We start from the raw sequence: 20,018 nt of genomic DNA on the forward strand, positions 1-20,018 counted from the left end.
TGTAGTAATGATAGTCAGGAATACTAGAGGTGTGAAGTAATGATAGTTAGGAATACTAGAGGTGTGTAGTAATGATAGTCAGGTGAACTAGAGGTGTGAAGTAATGATAGACAGGTATACTAGAGGTGTGAAGTAATGATAGTCTGGTATACTAGAGGTGTGAAGTAATGATAGTCTGGTATACTAGAGGTGTGAAGTAATGATAGTCTGGTATACTAGAGGTGTGAAGTAATGATAGACAGGTCTACTAGAGGTGTGTAGTAATGATAGTCAGGAATACTAGAGGTGTGAAGTAATGATAGTCAGGAATACTAGAGGTGTGTAGTAATGATAGTCAGGTATACTAGAGGTGTGTAGTAATGATAGTCAGGAATACTAGAGGTGTGAAGTAATGATAGTCAGGTATACTAGATGAGTGTGGTATTGATAGGCAGGTATACAAGAGGTGTGAAGTAATGATAGTCAGGAATACTAGAGGTGTGTAGTAATGATAGTCAGGAATACTAGAGGTGTGAAGTAATGATAGTCAGGAATACTAGAGGTGTGTAGTAATGATAGTCAGGTATACTAGAGGTGTGTAGTAATGATAGTCAGGAATACTAGAGGTGTGAAGTAATGATAGTCAGGAATACTAGAGGTGTGTAATAATGATAGTCAGGTATACTAGAGGTGTGAAGTAATGATAGACAGGTATACTAGAACTGTGAAGTAATGATAGACAGGTATACTAGAGGTGTGAAGTAATGATAGTCAGGTATACTAGAGGTGTGTAGTAATGATAGTCAGGTATACTAGAGGTGTGTAGTAATGATAGTCAGGAATACTAGAGGTGTGAAGTAATGATAGTTAGGAATACTAGAGGTGTGTAGTAATGATAGTCAGGTGAACTAGAGGTGTGAAGTAATGATAGACAGGTATACTAGAGGTGTGAAGTAATGATAGTCTGGTATACTAGAGGTGTGAAGTAATGATAGTCTGGTATACTAGAGGTGTGAAGTAATGATAGTCTGGTATACTAGAGGTGTGAAGTAATGATAGACAGGTCTACTAGAGGTGTGAAGTAATGATTGTCAGGTATACTAGAGGTGTGAAGTAATGATTGTCAGGTATACTAGAGGTGTGAAGTAATGATAGTCTGGTATACTAGAGGTGTGAAGTAATGATAGACAGATCTACTAGAGGTGTGAAGTGATGATTGTCAGGTATACTAGAGGTGTGAAGTAATGATTGTCAGTTATACTAGAGGTGTGAAGTAATGATAGTCTGGTATACTAGAGGTGTGAAGTAATGATAGACAGGTCCACTAGAGGTGTGAAGTAATGATTGTCAGGTATACTAGAGGTGTGAAGTAATGATTGTCAGGTATACTAGAGGTGTGAAGTAATGATTGTCATTACACCTCCTTCACCCCCCCCCCCTTCTGCTGTCACTATCACAGAACTATGGTCACCAACATTATCTCTCTCCACTTTCTCTCTCTCCAATCTTTGATAAATCTCCCCCTCAGACTTTCTGAACAAATCATTATTGCATTGAGCTTGCACTGAGACCGTTGCATAGTGGCTGAAGCAGGGCGACGATGGGAGCAGTGTAAGAAAATCTTAAACAGGGTAGCAAGTTAGGTTTTTAATGTTCCACTGAAAACATAGCAGTATCCTTTAACTACTTAACTGATGATTATTTTTTCAAAAGAGGCTTAAAAAAATTCAATATGTTTGTACAATTCAATTTAGTCAAAAACATAGTTTAAAAAAACATATATAAATATTTTAGTGATAAAAAATAAAATTTGTGGTGTCTAGGAACCCCCCACCCCCAGTGTCCATTAGTCCCCATTGTAAAATTAGTCCGACATCCTCTCAGTGGCAATTGATCCCCTGAGTAAACTCCCTGTGGCAGTGGAATATCCCCACCCAATGTCCATAAATTGTCCCAAGTGGGCGTAGATCCCTCCCCCTGTTTTTGACCCTTCTCCCCTAATGCAGAGCAGGTCACTGGGGGACTGATTATTAGTTCCCCAGTTGATATTTTCACTCGGAGTGCGTGCAGCATTTTGGGGCGCAAATTTGGCAGTGATGTCGGTAAAACACTATAATGTTTTATTTTCCAAACTTACCCATTATTCATTATATATTATTTTACATTTGTTCTTGTGTAAATTATATTATATTAAATTTAAAAGCAGTTTGTTGCACATTTGCTAATGATAGTTCTTCAAATATGCTGTGTGTACTATACTGTAGTTAGGTGTACTCTTACGCCATCTAAAAAGCAAAAAATGCATTATAAACAAAAAACAGCCGCAAATATATTTCTACTTCAGGGTCCATAGGGTATCCACAGGATAACTTGGGGTATAGGTGATGACGTCAGGCATCGGGCACCATAGAGTTAAGTTTTCAGCCTCCCAGGATGCACTAGGGTCCCCCTCCTATACCCCGCCCCCGAGCCAAGGCATCTCAGTTTAGTTTGGTGCCCGGCCGGAGTCGGATGCACCTGTTAGAGGGGGGCCATGAAGAGCTCCTGAAGTTTTCCTCAATGCAGCTGTGGCTGCACATCTGGAAGTACAGCATGGACAGTCAGTCCTGACGTTCATGCTGTTTTCCCTACACCCCCGCCGGTACCAGAACGCCGGTACCGATCCGGGGATGCTGGTAGGCATCTGGGGTCACAGCTAGCGGTGACCCCAGATGTTTAGGACCATGGCCGGATTTAAGGGGGACAGCAGGTAAGCAGCAGGGTCCCGCGGTGGGTCCCCGCTGATACATGATCCAGAGTCCCCCGGCAGGGGGCTCCCTGGGGACTGGCTTCAGCGTGGAGCCAGGTACTAACCTGCGCTTCCACTACCCCCCTGGGACAGCAGGACCACGGCAGAGCGGTAGCGCTGCGGCGTCCCAGGGGTTAAATGCATGCCAGGGGAACGCGCCTTCCCTGTCTCACAGCCGGCGCCTCCCCCGCTGTACACAGTCCTCTCTGCACACGCCGACTGGCCCTGTGGCAGCGCTCCTCCCCCAGGCCAGCCTCCTCTATGCTCCTCGGTGGCCATCTTCTAGAACACATGGTGAACGCTGCTGGAAGTCTGGACGGAGGCATCGTGGTCTGGGTCCCCCCGCATACCTCTCCTCGCTGTGGTCAGGTCTGTGTATGTAGCGCTGTGTCCTACCAGACTCTGTGTCTGTGTAGTTGATTTATCAGCGCTGTTAGTGCAGGAATTGATTTTCTTTGCATTGTATGTGACTGTGCTAGCGCTGCTGCCTGTACTTTTTACTTTCTAACTGTCAGCCTTATTACTGTCCCTGCTCTTTCTGCTAAAGCCCTTGCGGTGCGGTGCTGCAGGGTGGTCTCTCACTATACTAAAAGTATTGGTGAAGAGGGGTCACATACTTTCTACCATCATGTCTGAAAGTGACTTTCCTTTTCGGCTTCAGTGTACTACGTGTAAAGTACCTACAGCGGAGGGGGAGGGTAGCGCGGAAGGTTTATGCCAGCAGTGTTTTTATTGGCGCGGCCAATTACGGTCACAGCACCGGTACAGGAGGCGCCCTGGGCTTGTTTCGCTCAGGCGCTTACAACCTTGGTGGGCCAGTTAGCTCCGCAGCCCGCGTTCTCACAGATGGGATTGTCCTAGCAATCAGTGGTGTCGTCACCCATGCAGGGTTTCCCGAGGCAATTGATGGTACCCCGCAGTCTCCCTATTTCCCCTCTCCCGGTCTCTCAGGAGCCGGCGTGGGTTAATTCCCTGACTAGTTCTGTACAGCACTTGTCGGATGTGTTACAAGGGGAGGCTGTGTTGCGGCCACATAAGAGGCTGGTGGCGTCTCTGTCAGCTCCTTATGAGGATGAAGAAGTGACGTCTGATGATGGGGAGATTCTGGATCTTTCCGACCAGGAACCTCTCCGTACTAAGGAGGCGGACGCTAGGTCCAAGGTATATATTCCTGGACTTATTCGGGCAGTCAGCGCCGCTTTGGTAATTGAGGACGAAGTTCCTCCGGCGTCTAAATCCAAATATGCCTTTTTTAAGGATGTTAAGGGTGACGCCACAGTCTTTCCTCTTTCAGGTCAGTTGGTGGACCATTTAGAGGAGGCGTGTTAACAGCCTGGCAAACGATACCAGCCACAGAGGCGTTTGGCGGTGGCTTATCCGTTCGCGGATAATTATTTTTCTAAGTGGGAATCCCCTCCACAGGTGGATTCTCATGTGACAAGCCTCGTCCGGAGTGCCACTTTACCCATGCCATCCATGTCCTCCCTTAAGGATGCTACGGACCGCAAGGTGGAGATCTGCCTAAAGTCTGCTTATTCCCTTGCAGGGGGGGGGCAGCGCGGCCAGCTTTGGCCATTTGCTGGGTTGCCAGAGCTATGGAGCGCTGGCCGGATACGTCGGAGGCGTCCTTTGACTCCGACTGCTCGGCTGAACAGACGGAGTTGATCGGCAATCTCCGGGATTCGGCCACTTATATCAACGAAGCAGCCTTGGATCTTAGTACCCTGGCGTCTCGAATTTCTTCGGCAGCTGTAGCTGCTCGTCGCACATTGTGGTTGCGATCTTGGAAGGCAGACGCTGATTCCAAAAAGGGTTTTGAAGCGTTGCCTTTTAACGGAGAAGTTCTCTTTGGTCCGGACCTGGACAAAATTGTAGCCACGCTGGCGGCAGCCAAATCGGCATGTCTCCCGTCTGCTGCAGTTCCTTCCGGTTCAGGTACGTCGTCCTTTCGGCCTTATAGGGCCCAGGATAGGCCTAAAGCACAGTCCTTTCCCCGACAGGCTGGCCCCAAAAAATCGGCCAAGCCCCGGAAGCAGGTCTGGAGTACCAGACGTCCGGCCCCTAAGCCAGATGACAAGCCTGCGGCCTGACGGTCCGGGCCTCCCTTTGGGGGATCCCAAGGTGGGAGGCCGCCTGCTGCAGTTCGCCCGGTGTTGGTCGGTCTCCATGACAGACACTTGGGTTCTCGAGGTGGTCTCACACGGGTATGCCCTCTCCTTCCGGCACAGACCCCCGTCTCGATTCTTCACCACGGGTCTGCCATCAGACCGGAACAAAGCCGCAGAGCTGCGGAAGGTCTTGCACACTATGTTCCTGGCTGGAGTTATAGTGCCTGTTCCATTCTCCCAGAAAGGCCAGGGTTTCTATTCCAATCTCTTTTTGGTGCAGAAACCCAAAGCTCTCAACAAGTCTTTGCGGGTGCCGAAGTTTCGGATGGAGACCCTACGGTCATCATTCTGGCGCTGGAACCTGGGGACTACATGGTGTCATTGGACATACAGGATGCTTACCTGCATGTCCCTATTCTTTCGCGCCATCAGCAGTTCCTCAGGTTTGCAATCCGCAGCGACCACTTTCAGTTCCGGGTGTTACCTTTTGGCCTGGCGACAGCACCACGTGTTTTCACCAAGGTGATGGCGGTCATGGCGGCTTCCCTGCGGCTGCAGGGAGTCCGCATGTTGCCGTACTTGGACGACCTTCTCTTAGTGGCAGGATCTCCGGAGCTCCTTCTACGCCACTTGGACCTGACCATTGCGGTACTGCAACGGCACGGCTGGTTAATAAACTGGCAGAAGTCGACCCTGATCCCGTCTCAGCGGATTCTGCACCTCGGAGCCTTATTGGACTCCGGACAGCAAAGGATCTTTGTGACGGGGGAAAAGATCTCTGCCTTGCAGTTGTGGGTGCGCAGTTGTCTGCAGAGCCGCCGGGTGTCTCTACACTCGGCGATGAGGTTACTGGGTTCCATGGTGTCGGTTTTCGACATGGTGGAATATGCCCAGTTTCACTCCAGACCTCTGCAGCACCTGATCCTGTCCAAATGGAATGGACTGCCTCAGAGTCTAAAGTCCCAGACGATGGTGCTCACTCCGGAGGTTCGCCTGTCTCTTGCCAGGTGGTTGCAGATGACCCATCTCAACAAGGGTCGTCCGTTCTGGGTGGCGAATTGGGTCCTGTTAACAACGGACGCCAGTCTTCGGGGCTGGGAAGCAGTCTCGGGTCCACACTTGTTCCAGGGCAGGTGGACTTCGGCAGAAACAGAGCTTTCAATAAACATCTTGGAACTCCGAGCGGTTTTCACTGCTCTCCAGCAGGCGCACCGGGTTCTCCCAGTGCAGGTCCAGTCGGACAACGCTACCACCGTGGCCTACATAAATCGGCAAGGAGGAACCCGAAGTCGGGCGGCTCTCATAGAGGTGTCCCGAATCCTGGTATGGGCGGAGCGCAATCTTCCGGCCATATCAGCAGTCTTCATCCCGGGAGTGCTAAACTGGGAGGCGGACTTTCTCAGTCGCCAGGACGTTCATCCGGGGGAATGGTCTCTGCACCCGGATGTGTTTCAACTACTGGTGGACAGGTGGGGTCTTCCAGAGATCGACCTCATGGCGTCCCGGCACAACAACAAGTTACGGGTCTCGCACAAGAGACGAAAAGGCGTCTCTGGTGGATGCTCTGTCCGTCCGGTGGACGTTCCGGTTCGCTTATCTGTTTCCTCCGGTTTCCCTTCTTCTGCGAGTGATCTGGAAATTCAAACAGGAAGGAGGGACGCTCCTGTTGATAGCTCCCGCATGGCCCAGACGGCACTGGTTCTCAGACCTGCAGGGTCTGTCCGTGGACAGTCCTCTGCGGTTACCGCTATGACCGGACCTTCTGTCACAGGGTCCTTGTCTTTACCCGGACCTGACTCGGCTGTCTTTGACGGCGTGGCTGTTGAGACGGCCATGTTGAGGTCCAGGGGGTTTTCCAGCTCTGTAGTGCGAACCATGCTAAGAGCTCGGAAGCCGTCTTCCGCGAGAATATACCATTGCGTGTGGCATACGTTCTTCCAGTGGTGTCGACCGAGAAGTTATGCACCGCGGGAGTTTCGTCTGTCTAGAGTACTAGCCTTCCTACAAGCGGGACTAGACCATGGGCTTCGCCTTGCTTCTTTGAAGGTGCAGGTTTCTGCCCTGTCGGTCTGGTTTCATCGTAGGATTGCTACAATCCCTGATGTGCGCACCTTTATGCAAGGTATTCTGCGAATTCAGCCGCCTTTTGTTCCACCTGTGGCGCCTTGGGACTTGGCTGTGGTCCTGAGGGCTCTCCAGGGATCGCCATTTGAACCACTGGGCTCAGTGGATCTTAAATGGCTAACAGCTAAGACTGTTCTCCTTCTGGCCATAGCTTCGGCCAGACGTGTTTCTGATTTAGGGGCTCGCTCTTGTAGACCCCCTTTCTTGATTTTTCATGGGAACAGGGCAGTGCTACGCACTCGTCCTGAATTTCTTCCCAAAGTTTTCCCAGTTTCATGTTAACGAGGAAATAGTTGTACCGGCTTTTAACTCACCTGGACTTTCAGTGGGTGAGGCCACTTTGGATGTTGTGCGGGCCTTACGGACTTATGTTGACCGCACTTCTTCGTTTAGGAAGTCGGATGCCTTGTTTGTCCTCTATGGCTTCCGTAAAAAGGGTTGGCTTGCTTCAAAGCAAACTTTGGCAGCCTGGATCCGTATGGCGATTTCTGAAGCTTATCTTCATGAAGGCCTGCCGGTTCCTCCTTCTGTGAAGGCTCATTCCACTAGGTCTGTGGGTCCTTCGTGGGCAGCTCAACGTGGTGCCTCTGCAGTCCAGATCTGCAAGGTGGCCACGTGGTCCTCTGTCCATACCTTTGTGAGGTATTACGCGTTTGACACCTTTGCCTCTCAGGATGCTTCCTTCGGGCGGCGGATTTTCCTTTCAGCACCGGAGCGTCCCCACCCTAGAAGGATACTGCTTTGGGACATCCCCAAGGTATCCTGTGGATACCCTATGGACCCTGAAGTAGAAAATATGAGATATAGTAAGAACTTACCCTTGTTATCTCTATTTCTACGAAGTCCATAGGGTTCCACAGGACTCCCGCCCTGTCGCACCTGTGCTGCAGATGGGCTTTGCTCTGGTCACCGGTTTTTCCGTCTCCCTCTGGTGAGAATGTGATTCTTGTGTGTGTCCAGATCTTTTTTCTCTCTCTTCCTTCTCCTCCTCCGGCCTATGGCTTGGTACGAAACTGAGATGCCTTGGCTCGGGGGCGGGGTATAGGAGGGGGACCCTAGTGCATCCTGGGAGGCTGAAAACTTAACTCTATGGTGCCCGATGCCTGACGTCATCACCTATACCCCAAGGTATCCTGTGGAACCCTATGGACTTCGTAGAAATAGAGATAACAAGGGTAAGTTCTTACAATATCTCATATTATTTATTAAACAAACTTTTTGAGTAACTGAATTATGGTGTCTGTGGTGCTCTACTTTGTTCATCTCGCATCAGGGTGATCTTTACTACATTTTACCAATTTTAGAAAATGAATTGTAAAAACAAAAACTTTACCTTAGTCTTAGGGCTTGTCTGATACAGCTTTAAATGAAAACTCAGGGCCAGCCTGACCATAATACTGACTATGTTGGCACATGGAGTGCCAGCCAGCAGATGGTGCTGCTAGGAACACAAAAGCGACCTGCTGTCAGCCGCCTGGCAACAATTCAGCAGTGCACCCACACAACAGAGGATATGGAAAACAGAGGAGTAAGGATCCCAGGGGACTCCGCTTTCACTCTCTCCCTGTCCTTAGTAACATTTCACCCAGAACAGTGAGCGAGACAGGAGGGGGCTCCGCTCTCTGCCTCCCCTGAGCAACAGCGCACCCAGAACAGTGAGTAAGACAGGAGGGGGCTCCACTCTCTCCCTCCCCTGAGCAACAGCGCACCCAGAACAGTGAGTAAGACAGGAGGGGGCTCCACTCTCTGCCTCCCCTGAGCAACAGCGCACCCAGAACAGTGAGTAAGACAGGAGGGGGCTCCACTCTCACCCTCCCCTGAGCAAGAGCGCACCCAGAACAGTGAGTAAGAAAGGATGGGGCTCCACTCTCTCCCTCCCCTGAGCAACAGCGCACCCAGAACAGTGAGTAAGACAGGAGGGGGCTCCACTCTCTGCCTCCCCTGAGCAACAGCGCACCCAGAACAGTGAGTAAGAAAGGATGGGGCTCCACTCTCTCCCTCCCCTGAGCAGCAGCGCACCCAGAACAGTGAGTAAGACAGGAGGGGGCTCCACTCTCTCCCTCCCCTGAGCAACAGCGCACCCAGAACAGTGAGTAAGACAGGATGGCGCTCCACTCTCTCCCTCCCCTGAGCAACAGCGCACCCAGAACAGTGAGTAAGACAGGATGGCGCTCCATTCTCTCCCTCCCCTGAGCAACAACGCACATAGAACAGTGAGTAAGACAGGAGGGACCTACACAATATTAGGCAGGTGGTTTTAATGTTGGATGATGGATGTATACACTATAGTACTTACCTCTCCTGCATTCTCTGTCTTCAGTAGTGTGGCAGTCCTTTGTCTATGACTATCCGCATCTGTCACGACACAAACTCAAAGATATGGACTTTAGAGTGGCACTATCTTGTATATAAGTGGGCATCTAACAAAACCAGCAGCATTCTCTTGTTCACAGGTGCACTGTACTAGCCATAGAACATGCAGCCTCTCAGTATTCCATCACAAAAGCAGCTTTTTGTCCATAAATCGCAGGCATACGGGCATGCCTAATTGCCTATACACTGCTTTCAGGAAAACATTAAAATCATTCTATGCCTATTCTGTGGGATGGCAGGTTTAGCTTCATTTTAAAGTCCAGCTGATTGCTAGGAGGGTGAGGAAACTTTGGGTCTGTCTTCATATGTCACCTTCATCATTGGAATAGTTTTACAATTTTGAGAACTGCTTCCCCATAAAAGGTGAGTCTGGACAGGGCTCTGGAGTTGGTAAGCCAAAAATTTTACTCTGTCTTCTCTATTAGTAAAATATTCACAGCCGTAGGTTTGGCTTACCGACTCCATAGACCTGGGTGTGGATGGTTTAAAAGATGTTATGTTGAAAGTATAGACCTAGGTCTATCTCTGTGCCTTCCCAGGACATATGGATATAAAGTTCTCTGAGGGACAGAAAGGCTTTGGGTTCCCCTGCTAAACTGGGAATGCTGATGCTATTTACTCACTCCATGCCTTGAGTCTCATTTAAGTATCTCATCCCATGAATCTAAACCTTGGTTTGGCATGTCAGCACAATATGAACTCACAAGTACGACCAGCCTTCATTCAGCAAAGATCAGCCAGGATCCAAAGTAGGAGAGAAAGAGAGAGAACACAAAAACTATTCCACAGACCTACCTCAAATATATCCCAATCTCCGTAGCCCGTCTGTGCCCTGCAGAAGTTTCAGACCATAGAAAATTGCTTTGGTTGACTTGGCAGTGATCCTGGTCTGCTCTATACTGTAAAATAAATAATGTCACAGCCGCTGTTCCACGGTAGTTCCCTGTAAAAGCTGAACAACAGGTGGAGGTTAATGAGCATAGTGCAATTCCCACGTTTCTCAACTTCCATCACTATGTATCCAATGCCAAGATATGTGTGCACGCTGCATTAGCCTGGAAGGACAGTAGCCAATAGCTTTATTATTTCACTTTGTTTATTTTATTTAGAAAAGGATATGGAAGTGGTGTTTTGTAGAATATTGTAGTGAATCTCCATTCAGAACTAATCATAGTTGCATAGTGCCCCTAAAGCCTCCAAGACTGGGGGTTTTACTATTAAGTATTGTTTGAGTCTGACTGGGACAATTACATGGGACTATGCGGATGGGGGTCAATTCAAAATATATAACCCTGAGCAAGTTATATAGTTACTGACCCATGGGTAGATGTACTAAGCCTTGGAGAGAGAGAGCAAGAGAGAGAAAGTGGAGAAAGATAAAAAGGGATCTATGTACGAAGCCTTGGAGAGAGATAAAGTGGACGGAGATAAAGTACCAGCCAATCACCTCCTAACTGTCACCTTACATGCTGTGTTTGAAAAATGACTTGGTTGGTACTTTAACTCCATCAACTTTATCTCTCTGCAAGGCTTAGTACATAGACCTCAAGGTACCAATCAATCAGCTTCAGCCTGTAACGTGACAGTTAGGAGCTGATTGGATGGTACTTTGGGGTCTATTTACTAAGCCTTGGATGGAGATAAAGTGGACGGAGATAAAGTGCTAACCAACCAGCTCCTAACTGTCATTTTTCAAACACAGCCTGTGACATGACAGTTAGGAGCTGATTGGATGGTACTTTGGGGTCTATTTACTAAGCCTTGGATGGAGATAAAGTGCTAACCAACCAGTACCTAACTGTCATTTTTCAAACACAGCATGTGACATGACAGTTAAGAGCTGATCGGCTGGTACTTTATCTCCGTTCACTTCATCTCCATCCAAGGCTTAGTAAATAGACCCCTGTATGTCTCTCCAAGGCTTAGTACATATCTCCCTTTGGGTGGAGAAAAGGAGAATATCTTGGGAAAACCAGGACACATGGGAGCCCTTCCAATCTGGTAAATGCTGCAACTATGATTCAGCCTTATTATTCCAGTGGAGATTCTTGAACAAAGAGAATTTCCAGTGTACAGAATGTATTATGCAGTGAGAGAGCGCAGTGCTTATCTCAGTATATAGTAGACAACAGTCTTGTTAATTTGTACGCTGCTTTGTGATATGATCTGACTGACATTTCCTCTATCGGTTCTTTCAGTAGAGTATTACATTTTTAGCTATGTAACAGAGAAATGCAAGATCAATGTGTGCCACGATATTTTCTGTTGTGTGTTAAAAAACAAATTTATTTGGAGAACCTCAGGCGAACTGCATGTCATCTGTCATATCTGATTTATTACCACAGAATCACATTACAGGGGAATTTCACATCCAAAAACAGCTTCCAAGAGCACTTACTTTAAAAGGAAATATGTAGAAGAGGATTATCATCTGCCGCGCAGCAGCTGTAGTCATAAAGTATGTTTTGTCTTTTTTTACTTCTTTTGTTACATCATCGCAACTGTTTACTTTCTGCTTTTTATGTTTTTTTTTCCAACAATGTTATTATGACATTGCAGCATTTTTAGCGTAAATATATACTCATTATTATTTGTATATATAATATTTAATCCATGCTGAATTTTAATTTTATATATTTCATGTCCAACCTTTTTTCACTGTAAATGCACAAAAATACACTTTAATTAATTAGTTAAAGGAGAAGTTCAGCCACAATCTTCTGTTCAGAACCAGCAGTTTTGTGTTGTATCCTGGAACTACTACCGTTTGAGAGATATTCATGGCTTTGCTAGTTGACACTTTCTGAATGAAAACTGTCTTGCTAAACTGCTACTATTGAGGATTATATTAACAAAACATTTAGTAAATAGCATGGAGTACTATTTGTTTTCTTTTCCTGATTTTAGTGAATGTTCTGTAACTCTTAGCAACCAGTAAGATGTTGGCTTTTATATCCTGGATTGCATCGGACAAATTTGAGTTTTGATTGGTTGCTATGGACTACATGCCATTTAGTGTGTTTATGTAATTTTAGTTCTGATAATTTTTTTCAGCCAGTTAGTTTGTTGTGTATGCTTTGTGTATTTAACAACACTTATGTGTCAGCGTGTAAACAAGTGTCTGTAATCATTATGAGTGTATATAGATATATCTTCCACTCTATACAGTGTGCCAGCAATGTGTGATTGTCGAAGTGTTAGAGTGTGATTTGTTTTGTATGTCACATTGTAACTAGACAATATACTAACTACATGATAAAACTGTGCTGTTTGTGAAACACAAATTGAAAGAGTTAAAACAAATATTCAGAACTGTGATTACTTTTACACAGGCAATTATATGTTACTGTGTATTTGTGTGTCTATCCTTTTGTAATAATGTGTGTACTGTACATAACCTAGACTTCATTTCAGCGAAATGGTAATTATTTTAAAAATAGCAAGTTAAACATTGCAGTTCTGTGTATTTAGAGTAGATTTGGAATGGCAAGGTGCATAAACTACACAGCAATATACTATATGCTATATACTATATACTCATCTGTCTTTAAATATGAGATAGTATTGTGTCACACATGCTCTGTATGTGCAGTTGTTGGAGATCACATTAGCTGACAATTGAATGGTGTCCTGCGGGAAGATCCTGGAGGGGTGGTCCTCATGGGAGGTGTGGGGGATGTGCCTATGTGACTCTCATTACTGCAGTCCTGCCCACACTGTACAATGCTGTGATTCATGTCATTCGGCTGTTTTGGGGGCACAATGACGTGATTCACTGAGAATCGTGTCAACAAGTCTGCTAAGAAGTGGACAGGAACCGGCAGGTTGGTTCACTCGTTAAAATTTGGGAGTCTCCAGGGAAGTAGGGGTTGTCCAATTTTTGACGAACCGTCCGCAATTAAATATGCCTTTATACAATCAAGAGAACTTCCATGATACTTGGAGCTGGGAGCACACTACATGGCCATCTCAAAGTTACTATGCACGAGAGCCATGTTCTCTGGATAACTAGTTAAGTCATTTTAATGTTGTATGTAGTTTATATTTATTATTTTTCTATTATGTATTATTATTATGTGTAACTGCAGTAATAAGTATACTTAAATGACAGCTCAAATTCCAAAAGTGCTTAAGCCAGTAAGAATATGAAGGAGCAGACAATAATGGATAGACACTGAGGATGAGTGCTGTGTGTAGTATTCAGATAAGATAAATGTTTTGTTGACTCTTTTAACCCTCAGCTATTTTTCGCAAATATTTGCATGTACCTATTGCACTATAGTCAAGTGTTATAATGAGCCCAGTTATTTAGTTTTGAGAATAAGGGCTTACTTACAGAGAGAGCCGAGAGAATACAATTCAAAAAAGATACTTGTGAAGCCTCCACATACTACTGGTATATGACATTCTGGTAGGAAAATGATTATCACGTGTACTAGATGAGTGTGGTGTTGCTAGGCAGGTATACAAAAGGTGTGAAGTAATGATAGTCAGGTGCAGGGGCGTAGCTAGGGTTGTGCGGCTGTTGCCATCGCACAGGGCACCACAGGGCAGGGGGCGCTATTTGGCCCTGTCATATTTCTGTTTATTATAATTCTCACTTGTAACTTCCTCTTATTTCATCCCCAGCATCTCCTGGCCTTCCCTATCTCTTCCCTGGTCCTTCCCAATGAGGTCAATCCCCTTTTTTTGGGTGCATTATGTCCCTTTGAAAAATGAGGGGGGTGCCAATGCTCTTTCTGGCACTGGGCACCAAAAAGTCTAGCTACTTCTCTGGTCAGGTATATTAGAGGTGTGAAGTAATGATAGGCATTTTAGAGGTGTGAAGTAATGATAGTCAGGTATTCTAGATGTGTGAAGTAATGATAGTCAGGTATTTTAGAGGTGTGAAGTAATGATTGTCAGGTATACTAGAGGTGTGAAGTAAGGATATACAGGTATACTAGAGGTGTATTGTAATTGTAGAATGGTATACTAGAGGTGTATGGTAATGATAGAATGGCATACTATAGGTGTAGGATAATGATTGTCAAATATACTAGATGTGTGTGGTAATGGTAGATAGGTAGAGAACAGGTGTGTAATCATGATAGGCAGTGATGTGCAGTCAGGTGAGGCAGAGCCTCTCCTGTCATACTTAGGTATACTCTAGAGTTTTGACTCTAAAAATTATAAGAAAAATGTAAAGAATATATTATAAATATCTTCTTTGTATTTTTCTAATCATTTTTATAGTCAAAACTCTGGAGTATAAAGTGTATGGCAGGTGAGACACTGCCTCCCCTGCCTACCTTTTCTGCACATCCATGATCTAAACACACAAAATTTCCAGCACTATATACTGCTGCACCTTTGTATAATGCTCACATGAACCCTGAGGTTTATATATATATCTGTAAATCTGGCTCTGATACTAACCAGGGCCTCCCCAGCCATTTACATCACCGCATTTCACTGTTGATAGGTATACAAGAGGTCTGTTGTATTGGTAGAGACTTGTATACTAGGGGTGTGCGGTAATGGTATGCAGGTATACTAGAAATGTGTGGTAATGGTAAACGGGCATACTAGAGGTATTGGTAATGGTAGAAGGGCATACTAGAGGTATTTGGAAATTATGACAGGTATATTAGGGGTGTGTGGTAATGGTACATATGTACAGTATACTAGGTGTGTATGGTAATAAATGACAGGTATAATTGAAGTCTGTTAATGGTAAAGAGGTACACTAGAAGTGTAAAAACAATAATTGGCTGCGCGGTCAACAAGACTTCCCATTCCACAGAAGTATATAAAAAGGAAATGATTTTAATAGATATACAATGAATTCCATTTAACATATGTATATATACATTATATACATATAGTAAAATAATTTCCTTTTTATATATTTCTGTTAAACTGGAAGTGTTGTTGAACACGCAGCCGTTTATTGTTTTTATCATTTTTTAAGTATTCGCACATTCTTCTTTATTGGCCGCTGCGCTCCTACACGTAAAAGTAACTTAGGGAGCGCTATACTGTATATCATCAGGATTTTTGTTTTGATACTAGAAGTGTGTGGTAATAATAGACAGGTAAACCAGAGGTGTTTAGTAATGATAGACAGGTATACTAGAAGTGTGTAGTAATGATTGACAGGTATACTAGAAGTGTGTGGTAATGATAGACAGGTATACTAGAGGTGTGTAGTAATGATTGACAGGTATACTAGAAGTGTGTGGTAATGATAGACAGGTATACTAGAGGTGTGTGGTAATGATAGACAGGTATACTAGAAGTGTGTAGTAATGTTAGACAGGTATACTAGAAGTGTGTGGTAATGATAAACAGGTATACTAGAAGTGTGTGGTAATGATAGACAGGTATACTAGAGGTGTGTAGTAATGATAGACAGGTAAACAAGAGGTGTTTAGTAATGATAGACAGGTATACTAGAAGTGTGTAGTAATGATTGACAGGTATACTAGAAGTGTGTGGTAATGATAGACAGGTATACTAGAGGTGTGTAGTAATGATAGACAGGTATACTAGAAGTGTGTAGTAATGATAGACAGGTATACTAGAAGTGTGTAGTAATGATAGACAGGTATACTAGAAGTGTGTAGTAATGTTAGACAGGTATACTAGAAGTGTGTGGTAATGATAGACAGGTATACTAGGGTGTGTAGTAATGAAAGACAGGTATGCTAGATGTGTGTGGTAATGATAGAAGACATATATACTAGATGCGTGTGGTAATGATAGACAGGTATACTAAAAGGTGTGTGGTAATGATAGACAGGTATGCTAGAGGTGTGTAGTAATGATTGACAGGTATACTAGAAGTGTGTGGTAATGATAGACAGGTATACTAGAAGTGTGTAGTAATGATTGACAGGTATACTAGAAGTGTGTGGTAATGATAGACAGGTATACTAGAGGTGTGTAGTAATGATAGACAGGTAAACAAGAGGTGTTTAGTAATGATAGACAGGTATACTAGAAGTGTGTAGTAATGATTGACAGGTATACTAGAAGTGTGTGGTAATGATAGACAGGTATACTAGAGGTGTGTAGTAATGATAGACAGGTATACTAGAAGTGTGTAGTAATGATAGACAGGTATACTAGAAGTGTGTGGTAATGATAGACAGGTATACTAGAGGTGTGTAGTAATGATAGACAGGTATACTAGAAGTGTGTAGTAATGATAGAAAGGTATACTAGAAGTGTGTAGTAATGTTAGACAGGTATACTAGAAGTGTGTGGTAATGATAGACAGGTATACTAGAGGTGTGTAGTAATGATAGACAGGTATACTAGAAGTGTGTAGTAATGATAGACATGTATACTTGATATATGTAGTAATGTTAGACAGGTATACTAGAAGTGTGTGGTAATGATAGACAGGTATACTAGAGGTGTGTAGTAATGATAGACAGGTATACTAGAAGTGTGTAGTAATGATTGACAGGTATACTAGAAGTGTGTGGTAATGATAGTCAGGTATACTAGAAGTGTGTAGTAATGATTGACAGGTATACTAGAAGTGTGTGGTAATGATAGACAGGTATACTAGAGGTGTGTGGTAATGATAGACAGGTATACTAGAAGTGTGTAGTAATGATAGACAGGTATACTAGAAGTGTGTAGTAATGTTAGACAGGTATACGAGAGGAATGTGGTAATTGTAGACAGGTAAACCAGAGGTGTTTAGTAATGATTGACAGGTATACTAGAAGTGTGTAGTAATGATAGACAGGTATACTAGAAGTGTGTGGTAATGATAGATAGGTATACGAGAGGAATGAGGTAATTGTAGACAGGTAAACCAGAGGTGTTTAGTAATGATAGACAGATATATTAGAGGTGTATGGTTATGATAGACAGGTGTGGTAATTGCCTTCAGGTATAATAGCTGTGTGTACTAATGATAGATGGGTATACAAGAGGTCTATGTTAATGATAAACAGGTAAACTGAATGTGTGTGGTGATCAATTTTCTCCTCACGCTTTATTTCTCGGGCGGTCTGCCCGGCAAAATTCCCCTGTCACCCAGCATTGTGACAGGTATAATACATGTGTGTGGTAATGATAGACATAATACTAAAGGTGTGTGGTAATGTTAGACAGGTATAATAGATTTTTTTTGAAAATGACAGATAGCTATACTAGAGGGAATCGGTATGAGGTACCGCCGGACCTAAGTCCTGACGCTGGAAGACTGGCACTAGAAGATCCCGACAGAGTAAGTATTTATACTATCCCTAACCCTCTCCCCCCCCAACCCTCCTTTAGGGGTGCCTAACCCTAACCTCCCCCCCTAGTGCCTAACCCTAACCTTCCCCCGTAAGTACCTAAACCTAAACCCCCCCTACCCGCACCCTAAACCTAACCCTCCCGGGGGGGTGCCTAACCCTAACCTCCCCCCGGGGTTGCCTACCCCTAACCCCCCTTCCCCTTGCCTGTCACTAACCTTCCCAGGGGGGTGCCTAACCCTAAGTCCCCCCCAGAAGCCAGTAACCTAACCCTCCCCCCCTCGTGGCTGTCCTCACCCGCCGCCCGGCTTACCTTCGTTCGTTATGCCGGGCGTCGGGATCCTGATGTAGGGATAATGATTGGTGTTGGGATCTATCATTAGTCCTTTTTTTGGGATATGACAGTCGGGAAGCCGGCGGTCGGCATTTCGACCGTCGGCTTCCTAACTACATACCTACTAGAGGTGTGTGGTAATGATAGACAGATATAATACATGTGTATGGTAATGATAGACAGATATAATAGCTGTGTGTAGTAATGTTAGATGGGTATACTAGAGATCTGTGTTAATGATAAACAGGTAAACTAGATGTGTGTGATGATCAGTTTTCTCCTCAAGCTTTATTTCTCGGGTGGTCTGCGTGTGGTAGTGATAGACGGGGTTGGGTATGGGAGACTGGCAGTTGGGATACCGGCTGTCAAAATACGGACAGCGTCATGCCGATGCTCAGAATCTCGACGGGCTGAGCAAGTATTCTAACCCTTCACCCCCGTAGTAACCCTCCCTTCCTGCATCCTAACCCCCCCCTGCATCTTAACCCTCCCCGTTAGAGCCTAAATCTACCCTTCCCCCCTTAGTGTCTTAACCTAACCCTGCCCCCTTAGTGCCTAACTCCCCTGTCCGCAGCCTAACCTCCCCCTCCCGCATCCAACTCTAACATGGTGCCTAAACCAGAGCCTCCCTCTCCCTGCGGATAACAGCTAACCCCGCATGGTATACTTACGTTCGGGATGCCGGCGTCGGCATCTCAACTGATGTCGGGATTCCTGCACCAGTGTTCTGCCCGCAAGTCGGGATTCTGGTGTTGGGATTTCGACCGACGGCATCCCGTGCTGCGGTCACATAACTACATCCCTGATAGACAGGTATATAAGAGGTGTGTGGTAATGATAGACAGATATACTAGAGGTGTGTGGTAATGATAGACAGGCATACTAGAGGTGTGTGGTAATGATAGAAGACAGGTATACTAGATAAGTGTGGTAATGAAAGACAGGTATGCTAGATGTGTATGCTAGATGTGCGTGGTAATGATAGACAGGTATACTTAAGGTCTGTAGTAATGATAGACAGGTATGCTAGAGATGTGTGGTAATGATAGACAGGTATACTAGATGTGTGTAGTAATGATAGACAGGTATACTAGATGTGTGGTAATAATAGAAGACAGGTATACTAGATAAGTGTGGCAATGAAAGACAGGTATGCTAGGTGTGTGTGGTAATGATAGAAGACATATATACTAGATGCGTGTGGTAATGATAGACAGGTATACTAAAAGGTGTGTGGTAATGATAGACAGGTATGCTAGAGGTGTGTGGTAATGATAGACAGGTATACTAGATGTGTGTAGTAATGATAGACAGGTATACTAGATGTGTGTAGTAATGATAGACAGGTATACTAGATGTGTGTAGTAATGATAGACAGGTGTACTAGAGGTGTGTGGTAATAATAGAAGACAGGTATTCTAGATAAGTGTGGTAATGATATACAGGTATGCTAGAGGTGTGTGGTAATGATAGACAGGTATACTGGATGTGTGTAGTAATGATAGGTATACTAGAGGTGTGTGGTAATGATAGTCAGGTATACTAGAGGTGTGTAGTAATGATAGATTGGATACTAGAGGTGTGTGGTAATGATAGACAGGTATACTAGAAGTGTGTGGTAATGATAGACAGGTGTACTAGAGGTGTGTGTAGTAATGATAGACACGTGTACTAGAGGTGTGTAGAAATGATAGACAGGTATACTAGAGGTGTGTGATAATGATAGCCAGGTATACTAGATGTGTGTAGTAATGATAGACACGTGTACTAGAGGTGTGTGGTAATGATAGACAGGTATACTAGATGTGTGTAGTAATGATAGACACGTGTACTATAGGTGTGTAGTAATGATAGACAGGTATACTAGATGTGTGTAGTAATGATAGACACGTGTACTAGAGGTGTGTAGTAATGCTAGACAGGTATACTAGAGGTCTGTGGTAATGATAGTCAGGTATACTAGAGGTGTGTAGTAATGATAGATTGGATACTAGAGGTGTGTGGTAATGATAGACAGGTATACTAGAAGTGTGTAGTAATGATAGACAGGTATACTAGAAGTGTGTGGTAAA

General features: G+C 44.8%; 1 protein-coding gene across 3 annotated transcripts in view; it reads left to right on the top strand.

Moving 5' to 3' along the window:
- Positions 1 to 20,018, top strand: part of SERTAD4 (SERTA domain containing 4) — a 66,925-nt gene that overhangs the window by 25,541 nt on the left and 21,366 nt on the right. For all 3 annotated transcript variants that reach the window (XM_088477536.1, XM_088477538.1, XM_088477537.1), the window contains exon 3: positions 11,718 to 11,830. In XM_088477536.1, coding sequence (XP_088333662.1) covers positions 11,718 to 11,830 — 113 coding nt within the window. The remainder of the gene's footprint in view (positions 1 to 11,717; positions 11,831 to 20,018) is intronic.

This window comes from Taudactylus pleione, unplaced genomic scaffold, assembly GCF_031769625.1.
Source record: "Taudactylus pleione unplaced genomic scaffold, aTauple2 ptg000201l, whole genome shotgun sequence".
Classification (NCBI taxonomy): Eukaryota; Metazoa; Chordata; class Amphibia; order Anura; family Myobatrachidae; genus Taudactylus; species Taudactylus pleione.